The sequence below is a fragment of the Moschus berezovskii genome, chromosome 24 (genome assembly GCF_049115385.1).
Source record: "Moschus berezovskii isolate FMDL1 chromosome 24, NW_MosBer_1.0, whole genome shotgun sequence".
NCBI lineage: Eukaryota > Metazoa > Chordata > Mammalia > Artiodactyla > Moschidae > Moschus > Moschus berezovskii.
This window is the reverse complement of record NC_142483.1, coordinates 11,189,494-11,211,195: the sequence shown is the minus strand read 5'-3', so window position 1 is coordinate 11,211,195 and position 21,702 is coordinate 11,189,494. Positions and strand designations below refer to the sequence as shown.

Below are 21,702 nucleotides of genomic sequence, written 5' to 3'. Positions count from 1 at the left end.
TGATGTGTTTGGAGTTTCTGGTAGATTTCTCCTTCCCGTTCATTTCCCTTTTTCTGTTATGGTCACATACATCATCATGGCCTTCTGGGATGAAGAAAAAATTATTCTGCTACAAGATTAAAGGTTGGGTTTGTAGGCTCCTGGAAAAATCTGGAGTGGTGAATAGACTGGTTGACCTATTTTCTAGAGTTGCTCTTGATTTTGGAGCTTTTTCTTAGTTCTCCTGGATCAGCTGAGCTTTGATGTTTTTAGAAATGAAGATTGATCTTCCTTAAACTTGCTGGATAACAGATGCCTGTGGGAACAATTTACCCTTTTATTTACTCAGCTGCAGGCCTTTAACAGTTATGCCATCCTGAGACACTTAAAGTTTATATAAATTGCCCAAGTTCATACAACACATAATGGGCAGAGCCAGGATTCTAACCCATGCTTGTTGGATCCCAAAGCCTGGACGTCTTTTCCTGTCATGTACTCTGAATACAGGGATGAGTGTGTGTATCATTCACTACGTATTCACTTCTGAATCAAAAATAGTACTCTCTGCATGTGGAATAACATACATATCTTCTATTCCAGAGCCTAAGAAACAGGGCCCTGGATACTCTTTTTCAATGTACTTGTTTTTAAATGTGGTACTTTATTGATGAATTAGAACTAATTTTGGCCAAGGCGCTGAAAACATGCCTGGAAAGAGAGGTGCGAGAGTTTGTAATCTGGTGAACACTTTGAGTTAGTTCCCTGAATTTTGACCCTTCTCTCCTTTCACAGTTATTTGTATGAGCTGATGTACTTGGGGCCAGAAGCTTTTCTGGGTGTCAGTTTATTTTTACTGCCTCCAAGCACTGTCAGTTCGTTTCCAGTGGATAAATGCTCAGTAGCTGTTCACGTGTAGGTGATGTGTGGCGAGGCTGTTCAGCAAGGGTTGCAGGTCGTCCCGGGTTCTGTTCACACACACACACACAAACTCTGGTATGGAACGTACTTGTACAGGTGTTAGGAATACTGGGTATTTAAAGTTTTTCCCGTATAGCTGCCAGAAATTGTTAAAAAAAAAAAAAAGTCTCATCCATGGCCAGACAACAAATCAAAAAGCTCTGAATGGTGGCTCCAGTTATCAAAGGTTCATAGAGCAGAGCCACCGTGCTGAACGTGAGCCTGGGTGTCATGACAGCTGGTGAGCACCAGTGGCTGCATGAGTCGTGTACTTGGTTTTTAAGTGATTGGCATGAAGCAGTACTTTCAAACATGTTTTAAAAATATTGTTTCTGCTGTGTATGGCTTGTTCTGTTGTGACTTTCATTAGGCTCTGGTTCAATGAATCTTGTATTTTATTACTGCAGGAATTAGAATCCTGTTGCTGCTTGGCAGTGCTCAACAGTTGATGTTTGAGCAGCAGGATTAGTGACTGAATTTGGGAACAGCTGCCATCTCTAGGAAAGCAGAGGTGTCTTTGTGTCCTCTCTTGGTTGAAGGGAAATGGTTTGGATTTTGGTGCAAAACTGAAATGCGGCAGATGCCATAGTGTATCATTTCCAAAGCCCAGGGTACATAGAGCCAAGCATTTCATTAGTTTCTGGTATCTTCTTACCTTTGGGAAGATCTCTTAAGAACGAAGTATGGATGGTTTGTCTTGCATACTAGGGGGTAATTTGTAGCTTGTAACAGAAAATACAGTATCTTAGTGTTATATATATGGTAAAAGTCTATTTTGTTGGATATTCAGATCATGGGATGCTTGTGACAGCGGTGTCAGAGGTTTACCCACGGTTTATCCGTGATTACACGATCGAGGACAAGGACTGAAAGGGCTTATTAGGAGCCAGCGACTCAACTGTGTGTGTTTTGTTTATTAAGCACTGCTTTTTAGATTCCAGGGAGAAGCTTTCATTCCAGTACCTCAACTGATTTCATTTGATTTGTCTGATGCAAGAGAGAGAGAAGAGCCCCTTTGGAGTTATTATGTTAGAAACATAGAATATTGATGGCAGAAACCTCTGTGGAGTGTGTTATCCATTTCCTTGGGGAAGGGCTGCGTGACGTGTACTGCCTTTGTGGGCGGCCAGCAGTCCTTGTCTGAGGGAGTGCTTGGTGTCTTGGGGAACGTGTGCGCCCGTCTCAGCCTTCACTGATGGGTCACCTGGATCGCCACGCACTCTGCCGCTCGTTCCCACTGCTGCCCTTGGGAAGAGACGCCCTGTGTGGCCGAGGTGGACGGGGTCTTGGTGTCTTGGCTGACGGCCGTCATGCTTTCTCACCAGGAAGAGGAGGAGCAGGAGGAAGAAGATGACGACGAAGACGACGATGACACCGACGACCTGGACGAGCTGGACACAGACCAGCTGCTGGAGGCGGAGCTCGAGGAGGACGGGGACAACGAGAACGCAGGGGAGGATGCGGACAACGACTTCTCGCCGTCTGACGAGGAGCTGGCCAACCTCCTGGAGGAAGGGGAGGACGCGGAGGACGAAGACTCGGATGCAGACGAGGAAGTGGAACTGATCCTGGGGGACAGTAAGTCTGGGGCTCAACCCAGCGGAAGGGCAGCCCCACTGGGGTTCTGTGCCTGGAACGAGTCCCCGCCCAGGCCCTTGAGGAAAGTAGTTTGACGTCTCTGTCACCAAATGTCTGTCTCTTTAAAACAAGGGTTGGCACTTTCTGTAAAGTCTGGACAGTAAATCATTTGGGATTTGTGGGCTATTCTCTACTCATCTCTGCTGTTGGAGTGTGAAAGCAGCCAGAGACGAGGTGTAAATTTAACGATGTGGCTCTGTTCTAGTAAGTAGCTGATGGGCTTGGTTTAGCCCATGAGCTGGAGTTTGTTGACGTGTTTCAGAGGATTAGCCTTATCCTGGAAGGCCGAAAGTGCAGTTCTCCCGAGAGGTTAGAGCTAGGTTTTACAGCTGCTCTCAGGGAGCTTGTACTACTACTTCCCAAAGCTGTGGGAAATAAAAGCCGTCTTGCGGGTTGGAACGCCTGCTCTCTGCTTTTGCCTACTCCCTCTTAAAGGCTGGGGGACAAATGTTCTTTTTGGCTTGTTTCGTTCCTCCTCCCCCTGCTCCTCTTTCTCATTCTAAGTTTTAAAGAACAGGCTCCAGTTTTTTTTGTCCTTCCTCCTTAGAATATGTCTCTGAAGTCAGATTGTCCCCCGAGTACACTAATGGACCCTGAGCAAACCAGCTACTAGTTCCACGGGTCTGGGGACGTGTGTCACTGTGAGTCCACTCGTCTTCCTAGTGCCGCCCTGCCTGACTGGGCGTAACCCTGTGACATCCAGCCACTCTTGGCATAGCACACTGGCAGCATTCTCACAGCCATGGCAGGATCAGGTAGACAGTAACCACCAGGCCATTAAGCTGTCCACGCCCTCATTTCCACATTGCAGGTGCTCGTTACAGGATTGGTCAGCACAGACACACAGCATCACGTCATCACAGACCATTAACCGCGCTGGTCTAAACCCAGCAAATGCAGGCCTCTTCCTAGTAGATGTTGGTCTTTATAGTCATTGGTGTTTGGTGCTGGGGGTGAAAGGGAGTGTGTATGTAGGTGAGAGGGGTGTGTGTGTTTGTGTGTGTGTCTGAGTGAGTCTCCTATTCCACAGTGACCTGAATCTGTTTTCTTTGGGATCTTACACACCTAGCTCTTAGGACTGAAGGCAGGAGACTGTCTTAAATTAAGTCCTCTTGGCCAAGTTGTATTTTGAGGATGCTTTATGGGGCTGGGAGGAGGATGTGCCTTGTATCTGTGTGCCCATCTGCTGTTTGCCAACTTCCATTTTTTCATACTTGGAGGTTGAGGTGATTCAGTGAAGGAGGACTTCTCTTCCCTAGCGACGGTCAGAGTGCCAGGTAAGAGGGACTAAGGAGCAAGGGGAAAATGACAATATTGATGGGAATAAAAAGTTTTACTGAACTTCTTTGTTACCTGTGACACATGGGCACAAATTTGTTTCCCTTCAGTTAAAATTAGGTAGGTCAGGGGAACAGCTGGTATCCCTGAATGACCTAAGAGTATACTAATCTTTCCATTTTCAGTTATAATATACACTTTTTTTTGGTCTGTAAAATTACTGCTGCTTTTAGCCTTTTACTGTTTATTCTAGGAAATTCCTTCTTTCAAGTCCAAGAGGTAATCTGGAAAACCCTGAGTCGATCAGAGAAGTTACTATTTATAACATGAAAATGCCATTACAGATGACAAGCTGGGCGCTAGGATTGTGGTGACATCGAGATGGCTTGTGCAAATTGTGTACTCTACTCCTCTTTCTGTTCTGGAGGATGAGAAAAGGCTAAGGAAGGTAGAGAAAGGAGTCTGTCACCTGACCACGAGGGGGGGAAATCGGTGCCTGACCCCTGAAGGTTGCCAGACCTTGTAACCGAGAGTCATTTGCTTAAAGAAGGTTGTGTTCTCCTCATCCAACTACACTTAGTCCTTACATGTGACACATTATTGACCGGAGACATATAAATACGTTTTTAGAGAGGGATACAATTAACATCACCATCCATAGTTGCTAGATCTTAAAACTAATCAAGGGATGGGACTTAACTGGTGATCCAGAGGTAAGGTTCTGTACTTCCAGTGCAGGGGTGTGAGTTCAATCCCAGGTCAGGAAGCTAAGACTCCACATGCCTTGTGGCCAAAAAACCAAACTATAAACAGAAACAATATTGTAATAAATTCAATGAAGATTTTTTAAATGCTCCACACTTAAAAAAAAAAAAAACTGATCAAGGGTTCATTATATAACTTAGGATTACCATCATTCACATTTTGCTCTGTTAGGTTTTTTCCCCCCAGCCTTGTATATGATAAACGCACATTTATTACTGTTAAAATTTTAAAAAAATGACACTGTATTTTTGGGTGAACTGTATACAAATAGTTTCTCTGATTGTTCAAGTGACATATAGACTAGTGTCTCAGATGATGGTTCTTCAGAATACAGTTTTGATTCAGACAGCGTGGATATTAGACCAGCAAAGACAAAAAACCTTAGAGAAAGTGAAAATGATACTCATGGTGATGGAGATTTATAGGTGTGCTTCCCTGGTGGCTCAAGACAGTTAAGAACCTGCCTGCAGTGTGGGAGACCCAGGTTTGATCCCTGAGTGAGGGAGGTCCTGAAGGGAATGGCAACCCACTTCAATATTCTTGTCTGGAAAACCCCACAGACAGAGGAACCTGGTGGGCTACAGTCCGTGGAGCTGGAGAGTCAGACATGACTGAGCAGCAAACACACACACAGGTGTAACTACTGAAATGTAATAACCTGCAAGGTGTTAGTGAAATAACAGAAATAATTTTTGGACAACCAAACTAAAAATCGCCAGCTACAGGCGTCAAGTTTCTGCAAAATTTTCCCCAGTCAGTAATGAGTTAAGATTCTTAGTAGCTGTGCAGCTGAGGGTTGATAGCTTCAGGCAGGTGGGTATGGCATTGTGGGTTCACAGATCATATACACACAGGGGGGCTCTCCCAAGGTTTGCCATGGGCCTAGGACACAGTGCTGTCCTTGGGTACCCCCTTCCCTGCTGACACCGCCTCCTGGAGCTGTTTCAGCAAGGAAGCGGCAGAGGCGGAGTCGGTGGTTTAGTCATGTCCAGTTAGTAGTCTGATCTCTATCTCGTCTTCCCCACTCCTCACCAGTGAAGTCGGGCCGTCTTGTGCCCTGGCAGACCCAGGAACACTGTTTTTTCCAGCCATTACTTTTGCTTACCTTCAGGATTTTATCACAGCCACACTTTTCTCCATTGTACTTTATCCAGTTCAGTTGTCTTCCTAAAGGAGACTGTAGTGAGTGAAGGTTTGGGGACATGCCCTTCTCCCTCAGCTGTCCCCCAGAGGCGGCTCTAAGGCACCTGGCAAAGGGCCAGTGGAGGGATTCTTTGGAATCAGTGGCTGTCCCTCTCCTCATGGGAACCCCACGGCCTGTGGGCATCTGCAGGGTTCCAGCTCAGGACCTCTTGGCCTACTTCCCTGAAAACCTTGTTAAAACTATCCCACAGCTTCCTGAGCTGTGAGCAGTCAAACTGGACACGAAGACCTTTTCTTTACGTTCACTCAGTAAGTGTTAGAGCTAGGCACTGCTGCACAGTGCTGTCTGTCGTTTTGAGGGTTCTGTTACCACCTCCTTTTGCCTCTTCCTCGCTCCTTCCAGAGGTATTCATGTGGTCTGTTCACTGCCTGCTAGGCAGATGGTCAAGCAGAGGGCCAGAGACAGTGCCACCTTTCAGGCGACACACCTACTCACTGCTGGTCTAGCTACGCCTTCTCTGATATTCCTGCTCACTCTGGCCTGTGTCTTTTTAGAAACGTTCCCTTCAGATTCTGTTTAGAAATTACAGAGAAATGAATCCTAGGTTGCCTACCTGTGTCTTTATGAAGTCTTCTGAAAACAGAGTGACCGAGGAGTTGAACAGAAATGTCACCCTTGACTAGGATCAGCCTGCCTTTTTAGGGGTCCTGGGGGCTTGGCAGCCTCTGCCCAGGGACTCCAGAGGCCAAAGGAACCCTTGGGCTCACTCACTCACCACCCCCCCCGCCCCCGTCAGCCCCACCCTTTGCAGTCACTTGAAGCACCAAGGGCAAGAGCTTCAGAGGGGGCTTGCCTATCCCTTTAGGGCTCGAATTTCAGGCAGGAGGAACGTCTGGGAAGCAAGATGGCACCACAGAGCCAAGTCTTTTGAAAGGGAAGCAAGAGACCCCAGGGGTAACCACCACTGCCAAAATAGTGTAGTCTCCAGAGCCAGCTCCAAGGAATTAATTGGAGTGTTTTCTTCTTTCTGGAACCTGGTAATGAACCTTGCTAAGGCATAAATGTGTATGGAGCTGCTTTCTTCCTGGAAGCCTGGTGTGTAATCTAGTCTCTCCTCTCCTTACCTTTCAGCCGACAGCTCTGACAACTCTGATCTGGAAGATGACATCATCTTATCTCTAAACGAGTGAGGAATCCGCACGTGGAGGAGGCTCTTGGCAGGAGAAGCTGAGTCAGATTAATCCAGAGCGTCTTCCGCTCCCTTTCTGCCAGGGCTCTCTTACGGAACTGCATGCCCTGGCCCTGCGTTCAGAGAGTTAGGGTTTAGAGTCTCACTGGAATCTGAGAGTCCTTCTAAGAACAGTAACAACCACAAAAAGACAACAGGGGTTAGGCCCTATTCTGCTTTCCCCTTCTAGGATGGACATATCTTTCCTCAAGGGAAAAAAAAACAAACAAACATGTCTCTGGGGTTATTTCACAATATATTTTCTTTGTATAATGTTCTTTACTTAAAGAACAAGAAATAGTTTTTTATAAAACTTTAAAAAGGAAAAAAAAAAAGGCATTTATAACTGAGGGTATGAACTTATATCCACCAGGTCTCTTGTCCCTGCACTTCATTTTCTATGAAAGAAAATGATGTCTGAAGAACAATATAGAGGCATTTTTACACACATATTTAAATGAAAAGGAAAATCGTGGTTTCTTAAATTGATAAGGATTAAGAATATTTTATTATAAATATAATATATGATTTTTTAACCTGTTTTGTTGCCTCATACCGTCAGGTTAATTTGTTTTCCTTCGTGCCAGAGGTGGGGAGGAGGCGCTGCTTGTTTGCTGAGTAAATGCCTAGGTTCACCCACCTTCACGGCTTGGGGGCAGCAAGGTCATTGTGGATATTGGTTTTGTGGAGTTGAGGGAACTTAGGATATAAGTTCACTCCCTCTATTTTTCTTTGTGATTCAGTTTTTCAAAAATCTTTTTTTCTTTCTTTTCTCCCCAATGTGGAAATTACAAATCAAAGGCCTTTTTTCTTTAATGTAAAGTGTATTTATTTTAAAAAAATACAAAATAAAACTACAAGTCTGTCTTTGCTTGTTTATGGCCTTTTCCTGTTCTCTTTTACTGAAGTGGGGTGGGGTCCCTTACCTTGCAGCTCTAGCCCAGGCAACAGAGAAGATGCCTCCCAGAGGCAGCCCGAGACAGGGTGAGAGCACACTCTGGGGAGAAAAGCAGCCTCGACAGCATCTAACCCTGGTCTACTGCTCGCCCTGCGAGGAGGACCAGGTGCGGGGGAGAGGGGCCCTCAAGGCACCAGGCACTGTAGGCCGCTCCCCTCCCCGACCCCCGCCATGTATCCTGGGCTCTGAAGCAAGAAGGCAGCTCCCCAGTACAGACGTCGGGGAGCTGGAGTGTTAGGGGCCCTCCTGCGATGTTGTGAGCCATGAGCTGACGGACCTAAGGAGTGAAAGCATCATGGCCATCATTGTTACTGTTTTCGTTGCTGTTTTCTTAAAGGAGTACAAGAGGAGGAGACCCTGGCAGTTTGGGGGCAGCTGAGGAGTGGAGTTCACTCAAACTCATGTCCACAGCGTTGGTGATGCCATCCAGCCATCTCATTCTCTGTCGTCCCCGTCCTCCTCCCACCCCCAATCCCTCCTAGCATCAGACTCTTGAGTTTCAGCTTTAGCATCAGTCCTTCCAATGAACACCCAGGATTGATCTCTAGAATGGACTGGTTGGATCTCCTTGTTGGTGATGGACAGGGAGGCCTGGCGTGCTGTGATTCATGGGGTCGCGGAGAGTCGGACGCGACTAAGCGACTGAGCTGCCTGACTGAGGCTGGGTTAGCAGGTACTTCACTGGCCTCTACAGCTGGCCTTGTGGTTAAACTGTTCCCACCAAGTACCAAGTGCTCTTAACCTCTTCACTCACCCCACCTCATCCCCTTCTTTCCCACAAGAAGTAGGAGACCCTAATCTCTCTCTCCGAGTTTACCCAGTTTCTGTTGTAGGCATTTGTTAACTGAAGAGATTTTTCTCCCTTTGCTGAGACAAGAGGACAAATCTGTGAAGAAAACAAGACGAGACGGCTAAACCTCACCGGGGGCCAGTAAAGAAAGCCCCGCTGGGCTTCGGAGCATCAGAGCTGCCACACACTGAAGTGGGCCCGTGTCGCCAGGCACCTCGTGATCCTCTGGAGGGCAGAGGTCTCAGCTTGTAAATTGCTTCATGCTTCAGCTAAAATGGATTGCTAACTAACACCTAACCAGCAAACTAGTCTTACTGCTGGTGCATTACAGGAAAAAAGGCTAAAAGTCAAGAAGCACTAAAAGCTCTGTTATTCTAGTCATCAACTCAACTGAGCCCCAGTCTCCCTGAACTCTGCCAGCAGCCCTTGGGAGCACCCACCCACAGGTCTCTGGGGTGGAGATGGGGGCCTGCAGTAAGAAAGCAGAAACCTGGTCGACCTGACAACACACCCTTAGGGAAGCACCCCAGGAGGCAAAGGAAACATCAGCCCTCTCTTTATCTACCAAGGCCAAGATCTCAGTCCCTTAGGAAGAAACGTGCAGAACAGTACCAAACCACCAATGAGGCAAATTTCACCTTCTGTTGGTTTTTGCCTTTAAGCCACACCTCAGATAGGAACCCCAGGTGGAGGCACTGGTTGCCTGCAGTTAAATCATTCTCCTTGTGGGGGAAGCATCGTAAATTCATGGGGATGGAGGAGGGAGGGGATATACACAAACATACATACTTACAACTGATTCGTTTTGCTGTATGACAGAAGCCCACACAACACTGTAAAGCAATTATCCTCCAACTTAAGGAAGGAAAGAGTTGACGGTCTGAGGCAGAGAATGGTCACACTGCAGGAAAACTCTAGGTCAACTTGGGGCCAGAGAGCACCTATTCCTGAAAAAGGGTGAACAAGGCACGGGTTCAAGTGTCCTCTCCAACCAGACTTCCTAGCAGGTTTCTGTTTGGGGAAAGCCAGGTAGCATTCTGGGTCCTGACTACCTACTCTACAAAAGAACAGCCCAAAGACACTTGGGGCTCACGGCAGCAAAGCGGCTCTGGCCTGTGATCGGGGCATTTGTCCCGACTTCACCTGCTTTAACCCTGAAGACTCACTCGGTGGTAAAGAACACGCCTGCCAATGCAGGAGATCCCTGGGTCGGGGGTATCCCCCGGAGCATGGCGTGGCTACCCATTCCAGTATTCTTGCCTGGGAAATCCCAGGGACAGAGAAGCCTGGCAGGCTACGGTCCATGGGGTTGCACAGTCAGACACGAATGAGGGCCTATAAACACCACCACCTGTTCTGAGGCCGCTCCGGCTTCCAGTGGCTCCCACTGCCTGGGATGGTGCAGCTGTGGTCTGCATCCCACACTGCTTTGCTCAGATACCTGGCAGATGTGGCTGAAACTCAAGTACAAACAAACACATTCAACATTTCTGTGTTTCACATTATGAACGCGATGGTTCATTAGCAACAGCTGAAGCCCAGGGAGCAGTACTTCCCCAGGCACCTTTCTTCCCCATTTAAATCTCTAAGGTCTCAAAAAGTCACCTTTCACTGTTCTTGTGGAGAGGCCTGTATTCTCCATGAGGTCCGCACTGAGCCCCAGCCTCCATTTCACAAACTTTCTCTCAAAACATCTCCGCTGTCACCTGCGCTGTCTTGTGGCAGCCAGGGTAGTGGACCAAACCTAGAGAGGCGGCAGCCTCTGTTCGTCAACAGAGCCCGCGTTTCCAGGTCACCTTACTGGAGCGTCTTCTCTCTCAGCCTTGACAGTGATGCTTTTGGACCATCTAAACTGCCACATTCCGAAAAAGTGTTTGGGCTGTTCTATGGTGGCCACTGCTGTGTGACTGATGTCCCTCCCTGGTCCCTGACACTGCTGGCTTCATCTGCCACGCTGGCCATACTGCCTGTAGAGACACGTGGTCAGAGAACTTAGGACTGTTTGCAAGCCATCTTTCCCTCCCAGCTTGGGGGTGCCTCCCTGTTCCTCCCCAGCCTGCATGGCTTTGGCTTCCAGCACTGCCCAACATTTGCCCAGAGAGGAACCCCATTTTCCAGTGGTCCCCACCTCAGCAGTATCAGGGTAGGAGGCCCCAGGCACCAGCGCCCACCTTGCACCTGAGAAAGTTACGTCAGTTTACAAGAGCATCTCCCTAAACCACTGTCCTCTGTCAACTCTTCAGGCCAGGGAGCCTGTGTCCCTCACTCTGCTCCAGTGACCCGGCAGAGGCCCTCACCAGCCACGAATGATCAGAAGAAAAGCCAGAATTCACAGGCACTGGGAAAAGTTCAAGACTAACCAAGCAAAGTGGCCTCCCACCCTCCACTCCAACGTTTGACCACCGGTGCCCGTGGGAGTCCAAAGGAGCGCTGTCTCCACCTGGGTATCCCCGGGCTGCTGCATGAAGGGGAGAAGGGAGGCTAACGAGAGAAGGAAGCTGGGCGCATCCAGGCACCGAAACCCCAGTACTGCCCTGCTCCTCCATGACTACCAGACCACGTGACTGCGGAGGTCTACCTGCTTTCAAAAAGGCCTGAAAACCAGGTGCTTCGTTCAATCTGACAGACACACACATTGTTCACGGCAGGAAAACAAACACTACCATAGCGGCTAGCTAGACTCAGGCTAACCCCTTCCTGTGCAATGCACTCTGGAGGCTGGCATGGCAGGCTCTGAAACGCAGCCCACTTGCTCTCAGACTCTGCCCCAAGAGCTGGGGGCTGCCAGGCACCAATGCAGCGGGGCTGGGAGACACGCCGGCAGTGGAAAGATGACAGGAGGGATCTGTGTGCAGGCAGCGGGGAACAGTCTTCCATCCTTTGAGAAAATCATGTGATTAAACCAGGACTCTGAACAGGATTAAAAATCCATCCTCTGACAAAGGCTTTACTGACAATTTTCCATACAGTTAGTCAAAAAATAAAAAAATACAGAACACAGCAGACAGTATTTCATACACTAGAAGCCAACATGACAGGAGTCCCTTTTCATCACGGTAAAAAAAAAAAAAACAAAAACCCAAACCTAAGAACTTAGTTTTTGGTGGGGAGTTAGGAGTTTGGTCCCCTACCAAATGAAATGGAATAACCCAGCAGATAATTCAAATCAAGGGTGTAAGATGGGCCAGGGGGTGCAGGGCAGCGGTGGTCCGATTTTAAAATAACTGCTTTAGTGACAGGCTGGAAAAGCCAGGCTTGGGCTAGGCTGTGTCTCTTACTATAACGATCACCATGTGTTCCTCCTCTAGCTTGCCCAATGTCCTCAGCGCTGACTGGAGGTACTGCTGTGAGAAGTCACAGGGCGGGAAGGCGTAGAGCATGCCTGTGCTGTCTCTGCCCTTGGATCCACCCACTGGCAGGCTGATCACCCCTGCAGCCTGCTTCTGTTTCAAGTAGGAGACCAGGTTCCTGAGAAGCCGCCTCTGTAGGCCAGGCTCCACCGTGGGCATCCCCTCAGAGCCAGGCCCACTGGGGGTCGCCTGGGTGGCCAGGAGCACTGCGTAGCCATTGGGGCTCCCCTGCTTGATGCGTCGTGTGACCTCATCGAGCTTGGGTTGGTCCAGGCGAAGGCGCTGGGCAATCTTCAGCTGGGTCAGCTTACTCCCAGAAGTATGGTCTTTGAGAAGGCTGCTGATCACCCCCTGGTCCCCCTCTAGAATGTGCATAGATGTCGGGAAGCAGCTGTTTTTCAACACCAGAAGCCCGTTCCAACCCAGCTGCAGCGTCTGAGCATACTCTGAAAGATTCTTGAGCTTCTTGGTCTCGTGTTTTGGCTCTTCCAGAGGCTTGGGCTCGGCCTCGGTGGTCCGATGATTGCGCTCGCTCTCCCGGGTCTTCTTCCCGTGGGAAGAGTCGGGAGCCTCGTGATGGTGGTGGTGGCTCCGCTCCTCCGCCCCGTGCCGGCTGTTGCTCAGGGAGTTGCTGCCGGACTCCTTGGTCCCTTCACTGGAATGGTTTTCCTTGCGGCTACGCTCCGGGGTGCGGTCAGAGCCTCGGTCCGCAGGCTGCCCACCACCCTTGGTCCTGCTCCGTTCCTCGTAAGGGGAGTGGGTGGCCCTTCCGCGATCACTGGAGAGACTCCGGCGCTTCCGCCTGTCCTCCCAGGCCTTGGGCAGGCCCCGGTCCCCATCTCCTCCCCAGCGCTCACCACTCCGGCTGCGCACTGAGCGGCTGTAGCCCTCGAGGCTATTTCGGCGGTCAGAGCTTTTACTGGGGCTTGTCCAGTCCCCTTCCAAAAAGGTCCGCTCTCGATCCGAGTACAGCAGGTGCGGAGGGGTCCTGTCCCGCACCCGCAGGTCGGCATCCAGGTTCCGGTGCCGCGTATACCCGTCTGGGAGGAGCTCATAGTGCACAGGGAGCGGGGAGGGCTGGTACTGCTGGGGATACCGAGTCTCCTCTGCTTTGGCAAAATCCACGCGCAGCCTGCGGTCCGGACCCCCCAAGGGAAAGCCCCTCATTTTAGCACAGGCGGCCTGGGCTGCGTCCAAGCTCTCGTACTGGATGTAAGCAAAGCTATCTCCCTTGACATGATCAATGGTCCGAATGCTCCCAAAACGGTCAAACTCCCGGGCCAGAGCCGCCAGTGAGGTGTTAGGTCCCAAGCCACCCACCCAGAGGCGCGTAGTGGGGTTGGCCTTGCCGTACCCTATCTTAATGGGATTGCGGCCTATCACCCGACCCGACATGCCCACCTTGGCCCGGTGGGCCATGTCCAGGTTCTGGAACTTGAGGAAGGCATACGCACCGCCCTGCCCACGGGCGGGCCTCTTGATGACCACCTCCTCAATGATGCCGTACTTCTCGAAAGCCCGTCGCAGCTCCACCTCTGACACGCTGTGGTCCAGATTCCCAATAAAGAGGTTGCGCGTGGCCCGCTGGTCGTCCTCGGGCATCAGGTCCTCCTCGCACACGGCCGGGTAGCCGTAGGGTCGTCCGCGGTCGTCGTACAGCCCGTAGTAGTCCAAGGCCCGCTCCCGGGACAGGCCAACGGCGGCGGCGGCCGCAGCCGCATCCAGAGCAAAGGCTGCGGCAGCGTGGCGGGCGCGGGGCTCCCGCAGCGGAGGGGCGGCAACCGGGGACAGCGAACGCTGCTTGTACTGGTAGCCGCCGTGCAGCGGGAGATAGCCGAGCGGGTCAGCAGGCGCGGGCGGGCCTGGGGGAGGAGTGGAGGCGGCGGCGCTGCTGCTGCTGCTGCGCCTGCTGCTCCCGCCGCCGCCGCCGCCGCGCAGGTACACGGGCTCCACCTTGAGCGGGCGATCGTACAGCAGCAGCTGGCGGGCCAGGGCGTGCTGGCGGGCCTCACGCGCGTCCTGCGGGTGCCGGAAGTTCACGTAGGCCACGCGGCCCAGCTCAGGCGTGTGCGACAGGCGCAGGCTGATCTCGCCAAAGCGCTTGAACTGGTGGAAGAGCCGATCTTCGAGGTGCTCGGCGGGCAGCGCGGGGCTCAGGCTGCTGATGAGCAGCGTCTTGTACTCGGGTGCAGCCGCGGAGGAGCCGGGACCCGTGGGCTCGGCCCCGGGCGGCGGCGGAGGTGGCGGTAGTGGAGATGCGCGGGGCGACGCGCCCGAAGCGCCTGGGTCCCCTGAGGCCTTGCCGCCGCGTCCCCCGCCGCCGGCGCCCGAGCCCGAGGAGCGGCCGCTGCTCGCACGGTGATTCGCGTCCCCGGCGCCTCGGCCGTCGCGATGCCCACCGCCGCTGCCCCCGCTACCGCGAGGTTTGTCGCGGGCCCGTGTTGGAACGGGGTGCTTGGCGCCGCCCGAGGCCTTGTGCGCCGCCCGCCGCCCGCCCGCCTCCGCCTCCCGTTCGCGCTCCCGCGGCCGCTTGGCCGAGGATGACGAGCCGCGCCCGCTCGGGCTGGAGTCTCGCTCGCTCTGCCTCTTCATGGCGCCGGCGCGGCTGGCGGGCGGGCGGCCCGCAGGCCCCTCACAGCGGCGGCGGCGGCGGCCGAGGAGGCAGCGCCCCCGGCGCCGCCATCTTGGACAAAAGGACTCGGCGCGGCGACGGGGCGGGGCGGGAGCTGCGCTGAGGGCCTGGGCGTCGCGTTATCAGGCTGCGCCGGCCTACCACGTGACCCCACGGAGGGCGGGGCGAGGGCCGCGCCGGGCGTGCGTCATCGGGTTGCGCCGCCCCGTATCACGTGACCCTGTGGCTAGCGGGCGAGCCCGCACGCACTGAGCTCTGGTGCCACCGTGCGGTGCCGTGGCCGAGGTCCGGGGCTCCACAGGAACTGGAGCCCTGTAGAGGGACAGAGGCCTGTCTCCTGGCTAGAGGCTTCCCAGGCGCGGGTGTGCCAGGCCTTGAACATTATGGGATATTACCCCAATCCCAGGACTAGGTTTGGGTGACCACCCCCAAGCCCTGCCTTGGCATCTACTGACTGGGTCCGGCGTTAACAATCCGAACCCACACCACGTATCTCAAGTATCATGGCTATGCACTCAGACGGCGAGACCTGTTGGGTCCCTGGCTGGGCACAGAAATCGAAAACCTGTGGTTTCTAGGGTGGGAGCAGGCTCCTTAGAGCAACGGGGCCCACCCTCCGCTTGAGCATTCGAGTACACAGAGGGCTGTAAGGGCAGGGTCACGGAGCCAAGGGCGAAGAGAAGGCCGAACCCAGCGGTTACCCAGTTTGCCATGCTTACCCCTCCCTGGCCAGTGCTCTCGTATCCACTTCCATAGTGCTGACATGAAGGGGAAATCCAGTTCGGGTGCCGAGCCCCCTCAGGGAAGCTTTCATTTTCCATGGAGAGTTAACCAGAGGCTTCACAGGACCTGACCAAACTTAAGCCACAGAAACCGTGGCATGGGGAAGAGCGCATGCGTGTCTCCCGTCCTCCCACGACCAGAAGCCTTTGCGAGGAGCGCCTGCAGCAGCTAACGCAGGTGCGCTAGATTAACATCTTACAAGAAACACCTGTTAACGTTCCAGGTCCCCTTCTAGGCGGCTTCCAGAAAAGAGTTAACAGAAGATAACCTTTTAAAGATCGGAGAAGGCAATGGCAACCCACTCCAGTACTCTTGCCTAGAAAATCCCATGGATGGAGGAGCCTGGTAGGCTGCAGTCCGTGGGGTCGCCAAGGGTCGGACACGACTGAGCGACTTCACTTTCACACACTGGAGAAGGAAATGGCAACCCACTGCAGTGTTCTTGCCTGGAGAATCCCTGGGATGGGGGAGCCTGGTGGGCTTCCGTCTATGGGGTCGCACAGAGTCGGAGAGTCGGACACGACTGAAGCGACTCAGCAGCAGTAGCTGCTGCCAGCCATTAGTGGACCCCACAGCCGGCTGAGGGGGCCCTTTACGTCGGATACGACTGAAGTGACTTAGCAGCAACCTTTTAAAGATAACCTTGGGGATCACCCTCGGGTAGCAGTTGTGCCCTCTTCCCTGTTTGGTGTAGCCTGGAGGACACAGAGGCCACTAGAACACAGCTGCTAGGTTGAAACAGCTCCATCTAAGATTTCTGGTTCCAGCCATGCATTTTCTCAACATCTTTCAGGGGCTTAGAAAACTTTGCTTGTCTGATCATAACAACCCATCTAATTCCCCCAAATAGTGAACACTTGGCCTAAGAGGTGCATTCTTACTTTTCTCAGACATGAAAAGTGTGGGTCTGCTGCTCCCAGCCTGGAGAAGGCAATGGCACCCCACTCCAGTACTCTTGCCTGGAAAATCCCATGGACCGAGGAGCCTGGTAGGCTGCAGTTCATGGGGTTGCGAAGAGTCGGACACGACTGAGCAACTTCACCTTCACACATTTGGAGAAGGCAATGGCAACCCACTCCAGTGTTCTTGCCTGGAGAATCAAAGGAACAGGGGATCCTGGTGGGCTGCCGTCTATGGGGTCGCACAGAGTCGGAGAGTCAGACACGACTGAAGCGACTCAGCAGCAGCTGCTGCTGCCAGCCACTAGTGGACCCCACAGCCGGCTGAGAGGGCCCTTTACGTCGGCAACCTGAATTTAGGAACTACACAAATGACGTGACCCGAGGTCAGAGCATGCACGCACTGTTTCTTAGTCCTTCCCCTGTGGTTGTCTCTGAGGGCATGAGGAACAGAGGTGTCTCCACTGAATCACAGTTCATTCTGGTCACTGGGTTCCCCACGTACCAACCTCAAAAAGAGCAACTAAAAAACCAGACTCCAGGGACACTCTCTCAGGACTTCAACTGTTACGCTTATCTTGGGTAAACAAAGGCAAAAGACAGCCTCTCACTGGCTCTTTGTACAAACCAACTCCTGCCAGTCTTGCAAAATCCCAACTAGGTACCAGAGGCTTAGGGTTGACACTGGACCACAAACTGAGTTGAGCAAGTAGATGGCCAGATCTGGACAGTGACTGAGGAGGTAGCCAGGCCATGAGTGTCTTCAGAAATGTGACAGTGTCAAACATACTCAGTTACTGAAGTCATCGCTGCAGAAAACTGCATTAAATCTCAGTCTTGCTTGCAACCCAGCCCCATGCCAGCCCCCTCTCTAGATAGTCCCTGTGGGATGGGGGTTATCAAGCCCCACTTCCCCCCTCTTGCACAGCCCCACAGGCCTCTTGTCCTGTCCTGGCATCCCAGCACTGACTGGTGGTTGAGGGACAAATGTGAATATACCTGAAAACTCTTTGTAAACCGGAAAGCATAAACCGGTGAAATCTTCATCATGGCTAAAACCCTATTTCAGTATTCACTTTAATTCTTCAAGGACAGCTAGAAATTTTCTTCCTTTAATAAAAAAATCCCAGACATACTTTGAAGTCCTAGAGTAAACCGGCAACAGAACAAAGTGAATCTCCCCCAAGGGGATGCTGTAGACCCAGCATCATCAGGAAAGCTCCAGGCTTCACACCTGACTTTGTCAGGAGCCTGCCTAAAAAATAAATTACAAAAAGGCTGTTTGGGGTAGACACAAATGAAGTGCTTTTCCCCTCAGGAGCAGCAGGGATCGAGCCGACTACAAATCAGTCCGTGAACTAGCTGCCTTGGGAGCATATTTAGGCATCAGTTCATTAATCTTCCGGATGTAGTCAGACTTTTCCGCACAGCCTTTGCACGTCTCCCCCCAGTCGTCCAGGATCTTCTTTAGCTCTTTAACTCGGAGCTTCTTCAGGTCCACTGTGCTCAGGTCAATCTGTTTGTCTGGAGGAGAAAGCAGGGAGAATAACCAGCTGGGTGGGAGCAACGGTGGACCCGAAGTCCTTGCACAGCCAAACTGTCACTTAAAACAAGCAGACCTACTGACTGTAGGGGAGAGACGCATGGAGGTGTCAGTGCCCCCAGGAGGGGAACTGGCCCAGGCCCCTTCACCAGGAAGGCGGTTCTCACGCTGGCAGTGTACACCCCAGACATGCAGTGTCAGCAGGGACAGATGGAGGCTATGTGGTCCTTACAGAAGGAACTTTCTAGGAGGAATATGGCGCCCACTCCAAGTGCCTCTTACTAAACAGTTACAGTAGAGCTCATGGCACTGGCGAATGCGAGTTCTAGGGTGACGGAGCAGACAGATCCTCTAGCCTCAGTTTCCCAACACAGACCCTAGTTGGGCTCCTGAGTTAGGAGCTTACTCTCCATGACCACTTGTGATCACAGAGAACTTGTGCCAGAAAGCACTGAACTAGGATCACTCTCAGAAGACCAGTTATCCTTGACACAAGGGGGTAAAGTGCATCCCTTGGACACTCAATTCATGGTAAAACATGCTGGTGCTGTTTCAGTTTTATGGAAGAGAACAACTCTTCCTGGCCCCGATTCTTTCTGAAGACCTGAACTGTTTTTCCCACTGGAAACTTCTTTGGCAAAAGAGATGCTGTGTGCCCATAACCTTATGCTTTCCTGTTGGGACACAGCTGTTCTTTTCAAAACAGTAAAAGTCACTCAGACTTCAGAGTGTACAGTCAGGGGACAAGTTTATTAAAGCCAAGTCAGACGACATCCCTTCTCTGCTCAAATCCCAACATTCTCATAATTCCCTCAGACTAAAACCCAAATCTTCACCAACATGCAAGGCCCTCTATGACCTGCCCACCCACCTGTCATGGCACTGGCTGCCTTTGCATCTGCCTGTATCCTCTGCCTGAAATGCTCTTCCCTTAGCTGTGCCAGTGGCTAATCCCCTTCCTTTTCAGGCTGTTGAAATGTCACCTCCTGGGATTTCCTGATAGCTCAGTTGGTAAAGAAGCCACCTGGAATGCAGGAGACCCCAGTTCGACTCCTGGGTCGTGACGATCTGCTGAAGAAGCATAGGCTACCCACTCCAGTATTCCTGGGCTTCCCTTGTGGCTCAGCTGGTAAAGAATCAGCCTGCAATACGGGAGACCTGGGTTCGATCCCTGGACTGGGAAGAGCCCCTGGAGAAGGGAAAGGCTACCCACTCCAGTATTCTGGCCTGGACAATTCCATGGACTGTACAGTCCATGGGGTGGCAAAGTGCCAGACACAACTGAGCGACTTGCATTTTCACTGAGGCCTATTCTGACCTCCACCCACCAGGATGCAAGGTTGAGTCTGTGCCCCTGCCCATTTACCACCACCAACCTTGCTACGTAACTCACTCACGAAGACTCTAGTTTATCACCTGCCTTCCCCAGCTAGAAACTACACTTCATTAATGCCTGACACGGAAAGTGTTCAGTGTTGGTTAAATAATGCCACACTCACCATACTTTAGTTCACAGATCTGACTGTCTTTCTTCTTGAGCTTCTCACAGATCTTCTCCACAGGGATGTGGTGGGACAGGGGCTTGGACACCTCGTTGATGATCTTGGTGGCTGCATCCTCTGTGGCCCCAATGTAGTAGCACTGTGGCAAGGACGGACAATGGCCTTCAGGAGGTGCCCCTTGAGAGCTATCTCCTCCAAGGCACACTGACATCTCAAAACATCTTCTGTCTCTGCCAGGACCTCATTTTCCCACGCCCCGCCTGTACTGGCAGTCAGATTCAGCATAAACCCCAGGCTCTTAGTACACACTTGGTCCCAGAGCTGACAGCCACCAGATGAATTTAAAAGTCACCAAGGTTCAAACCTTTTAAAGAGAAAGACAGACAAACCAGAGACTGCCAGGGAAGCTGAGGCTACCAAAACTATTGTTTCATTAGGGCTCTTGTCCTTAATTCAGCCCTAGCCTCCCCTGTGCCCATTCCGTCATCATCATCGGCCCTCATTCATGCCAAGATTGCTTTGGCCTCTGGGCACTCACCTTGGTTGTTCCCTCTGCCTGTAATGTTCTTTCCCCCTCCATAATGATGACCCTGTCTCAGAAAAATTCTTGACTACTGTCTAAGTTAGCGCCCACCCTCTCTACCATACCCTTCTGGTCCATTTTCTGCACAACTTGCATCTCACTGCATCATTTGCCTGTCACTGCTCTCCCCTGATATTTCCGGTGTCCAGCACACAGTAGGTGCTTAATCAACACTAAGAGGATAACATCCTAACACCTGAATACAGAAAGCACTTCAGACCCACATTAGTTCACTGACAGAACAGCTGGCCTCTTCAATAGACAAGTGGGCGGGGTCTTGGACTTCCAGGCCTGGGAAGTGGATACTTAAAACATGGGCCAGGGCCAGCCTAGGGAGGGCCAAACAGCTACTTACCAACCGATTCTCTTTGCCTCTTGCTTCACGACAGAATTTTGTAAGTTCTTTTTCAATAGAGGCTGGAGAGAATGTGACATCTCTGTCTTTGAGGTCCTGGTAAAATCTTCCCAGATAAGAAATACAAACTGGAAAAGAGAAAGAAGAAAGATGCTCCAGTCATCACCAAGTTGCAGGCCAATTCACCAGGCGGGAACTCCAGCAGCAACTTTAATAGGAGACACCCGAGAAAGGGGAGTTTTTCTATCACCGTATTTTCTCGGGTGCCCACAGGTAGACAGAACCGTGCTCCGGGTTGTTGGGTCCCCAACTACACCCAGGGGATGCGGGGAACGAGCATCAAGAAATGACCCACAAACGGCTCCTCCCTACTCTTTCCATAAAGTTTAAACCAAGATTGAACACGTGTCCTTGAGACAGGCTCACTGTGACCTCATAAACGGACAAACTTAGAGGCCGAAGAGAAAAAAACGATGCAAATGCTACTCATTTCCAAACGCAACACCGAAACCCAACGTGAATCTCTGCAACCCTATCACACCAGGCGCGGTGCCCACGGGCGGCCGGCCCTCAGGACTCCCCACCTGGGCCAGAACCGCTCCCAGGAGCCTCTGCCCAGTAACGGTAAAGGACCAAAACTCCAGCTTTATCTCAGTTTCAGGCCAAACTGTCTGTACGATCTAGTCCTAACTTTCTCGTCGGACTAATGTTTCTTAGGCCCAGGAAATGTTTTCTAGACCCGCCGTTGGTCCCTCCTCTGGCAGACCCCGCTGGGGCCGGCCGCCCCCGCCCGCATTAGCCCCGGCCTCAGCCTTTCGGTGGTTTGGTTGGGTTCAGCGCCGCCGCCAGGCCGGCCACAGCGCTCGGAACCCCAACTCCGCCTTACCTTCGCAGTCACCCGGTCGCAGCGCCCGGCTGGCAGGCAGCACGCTCAGAGCCAGCGCCACGGCCAGCCCGTGCGTGGCCCACATCCTCCACCAGCCGCCGCCGCTGCCTCCTTCGCCGGACTGAACCGCGCCCGCGGTGCGGCGCAGCCCCCAGGTCCCGGCCGCGCGCCGTGGCTCCCTATTGGCTGGCGCCCCCCACACACTCCCACACACCGTTCCCCCATTGGTCCACGCGCCTCGGAGCCCAGAAGAGCGGCTCCACGCTACCCTTCCTCATTGGCTGGTGGCATCGCCCGCCCTCCGCCCTAGACAGTTGTCGACCGCTGATTGAGCCGGGGCGGCTCGCAGGAAGCGACCGAAGAGGCGGCGGAAGCGGCTCAGTCGCCATCTTTGGTAGGGGCAGGGGCTGAGGCCGAAGCGGAGCGCCATCA

General features: G+C 52.3%; 3 protein-coding genes across 9 annotated transcripts in view; 1 reads left to right on the top strand and 2 right to left on the bottom strand.

The window, feature by feature from the left end:
• The window catches only part of DCAF1 (DDB1 and CUL4 associated factor 1), an 82,700-nt gene extending 74,834 nt beyond the window's left edge, over positions 1 to 7,866 (top strand). For 6 of the 7 annotated variants that reach the window (XM_055413919.2, XM_055413918.2, XM_055413917.2 and 3 more), the window contains 2 exons: positions 2,262 to 2,514; positions 6,893 to 7,866. In XM_055413919.2, the coding sequence (XP_055269894.1) occupies positions 2,262 to 2,514; positions 6,893 to 6,951 (312 nt within the window). In that variant the 3' untranslated portion in view covers positions 6,952 to 7,866. Of the gene's footprint in view, positions 1 to 2,261; positions 2,515 to 3,794; positions 3,852 to 6,892 lie in introns of all 7 variants that reach the window. The other variant, XR_016036138.1, reaches the window with a different exon arrangement.
• Positions 7,867 to 11,657: 3,791 nt separating this feature from the next.
• Positions 11,658 to 14,800, bottom strand: RBM15B (RNA binding motif protein 15B). The gene has a single exon (XM_055413922.2). The coding sequence runs from the start codon at positions 14,677 to 14,679 to the stop codon at positions 11,998 to 12,000; it is 2,682 nt and encodes an 893-aa protein (XP_055269897.1). The 5' UTR covers positions 14,680 to 14,800; the 3' UTR covers positions 11,658 to 11,997.
• Positions 14,801 to 17,447: 2,647 nt separating this feature from the next.
• MANF (mesencephalic astrocyte derived neurotrophic factor) lies at positions 17,448 to 21,425 on the bottom strand. Its single transcript, XM_055413923.2, has 4 exons — positions 21,271 to 21,425; positions 20,385 to 20,512; positions 19,444 to 19,585; positions 17,448 to 17,925 (listed from the first exon to the last, which is right to left on the bottom strand). The coding sequence occupies exons 1-4, from the start codon at positions 21,353 to 21,355 to the stop codon at positions 17,741 to 17,743; spliced, it is 540 nt and encodes a 179-aa protein (XP_055269898.2). The 5' UTR covers positions 21,356 to 21,425; the 3' UTR covers positions 17,448 to 17,740.
• Between the last annotated feature and the right edge of the window lie 277 nt (positions 21,426 to 21,702).

Bases quoted from the DNA above. Each gene is read 5' to 3' on its own strand.
- RBM15B (XM_055413922.2), bottom strand. From the start codon at position 14,679: ATGAAGAGGCAGAGCGAGCGAGACTCCAGCCCGAGCGGGCGCGGCTCG.
- MANF (XM_055413923.2), bottom strand. From the start codon at position 21,355: ATGTGGGCCACGCACGGGCTGGCCGTGGCGCTGGCTCTGAGCGTGCTG. The intron at 20,513-21,270 runs GTAAGGCGGAGT...TCTCTTTTCCAG, and splicing joins GCGACCGGGTGACTGCGAAG to TTTGTATTTCTTATCTGGGA. The intron at 17,926-19,443 runs GTGAGTGTGGCA...TTTCTCCTCCAG, and splicing joins GATCTGTGAACTAAAGTATG to ACAAACAGATTGACCTGAGC.